The following is a 1,469-nucleotide window of genomic DNA, read 5'->3' as shown; positions in this document are numbered from 1 at the left end:
TCAGACTAAAAAGAGTTGATTGAAATGTAAATGAGGAAAACAGAAGTTTCACAAATATAGGGAAATATTTATCTACATAATGCTGGTACTGTCATGCTTCTTTCTTAGATGTTCTTCTCAATTCTCTTTTTTTCTACAACACTACACGACTGGATTTCCCAAGGCTCAATTTCCTTCTAACAAAAAGAACTTAAAAAAATTTTAAATAACATTTCTGATGTGAAAATCTAGTATTTCTTTGAAAGAAGTCTTTTGAGCATGTCATGGAAGGACTGCTTAACTTGCTTATTTCTGAGTGTATAAATGAATGGGTTCAACAAAGGGGCAAAAGACACAATAAGCAGGGAAACAGCCTTATTAATGACCAACTCATCCTTAGCTGAAGGGTTGATATACATAAAAATGCAGCTGCCATAGCTGAGGGAAACCACGATCATGTGGGAAGAACAGGTGGAAAAAGCTTTTTTCCTTTGCTGGGAAGACGGGAAACTTAGAACCGTCCTAATGATGTATATGTAGGACAGAATCACACACATAAGTGTCACAATGAGGGTAAACACAGCACAGAGTATGGCCAGCTGCTCTATGAACCACGTATCTGTACATGAATTCTTCAGTATAGGAGAAGCGTCACAGAAAAAATGGTCAATAACAGAGTCACAAAATTCCAGATTAAGGCTCAAACCAAGGGGTGGAAGGATAATCAATAAACCAGATGCCCAGCAACTGAGGATGAGGTTCCTGCAGACTCTGCTGTTCATGATGGTCACGTAATGCAGGGGTTTGCAGATGGCCACACAGCGGTCATAGGACATCACAGCCAAGAGATAAAACTCTGTTGCTCCAAAGAGGATGACAAAAAATACTTGAATGAAGCAGGCTTTGATGGTAATGACTTTGTTCCCACTTGCTATGATGTACAGGTAAGCGGGGACACAGGCCGTTGTGAGTGAGATTTCTAGGGAAGAGAAATTTTGAAGAAAAAAATACATAGCTGTTTTTAAATGAGAATCCAACAAGATGAGAGAAATTATGGTCAGATTCTCAATTACACTAAATGTATATGTGATAAACAAAAAGATAAAAACCAGAATCTCTAGCTGTGGGTCACTTGTCAGTCCCAGGATGATGAACGTCCTTATCGCTGACTGGTTTCTCATCACTGACTTCATCTGTAGGCAATCTTCACATAAAAATCACAGAAATGGATTTGAGGAACAGTGTCAAATAGGGCAAAATAAGACCGCGTCTATCCATACCAAGCAAAACCAATCACGTGAACTTCCTTCTGAAATTTGATAGTAAGGTTTTGATGAGATACTTCCTTCAACTCCATTGACATGTACCACATGGAAACAAAGGTTATGGGATGTTTCTCTTGAAAATTACTACTACTGAAATTACTATAAATATTCTAGTTTCTTTGAATTCACAATGCTATTTCCAATTAATTTTTTTCAGTCCACAAT

General features: G+C 37.8%; 1 protein-coding gene across 1 annotated transcript; it reads right to left on the bottom strand.

Annotated features, from left to right (window-relative positions):
* Window positions 1-227: 227 nt before the first annotated feature.
* Window positions 228-1,172, bottom strand: LOC118970042 (olfactory receptor 6C2-like). The gene has a single exon (XM_037005362.2). It carries the CDS (start codon window positions 1,170-1,172, stop codon window positions 228-230), a length of 945 nt encoding a protein of 314 aa, XP_036861257.2.
* Between the last annotated feature and the right edge of the window lie 297 nt (window positions 1,173-1,469).

Source organism: Manis javanica, chromosome 10, assembly GCF_040802235.1.
Source record: "Manis javanica isolate MJ-LG chromosome 10, MJ_LKY, whole genome shotgun sequence".
Taxonomy (NCBI): domain Eukaryota; kingdom Metazoa; phylum Chordata; class Mammalia; order Pholidota; family Manidae; genus Manis; species Manis javanica.
This window is presented reverse-complemented; position numbering and strand designations above follow the sequence as displayed.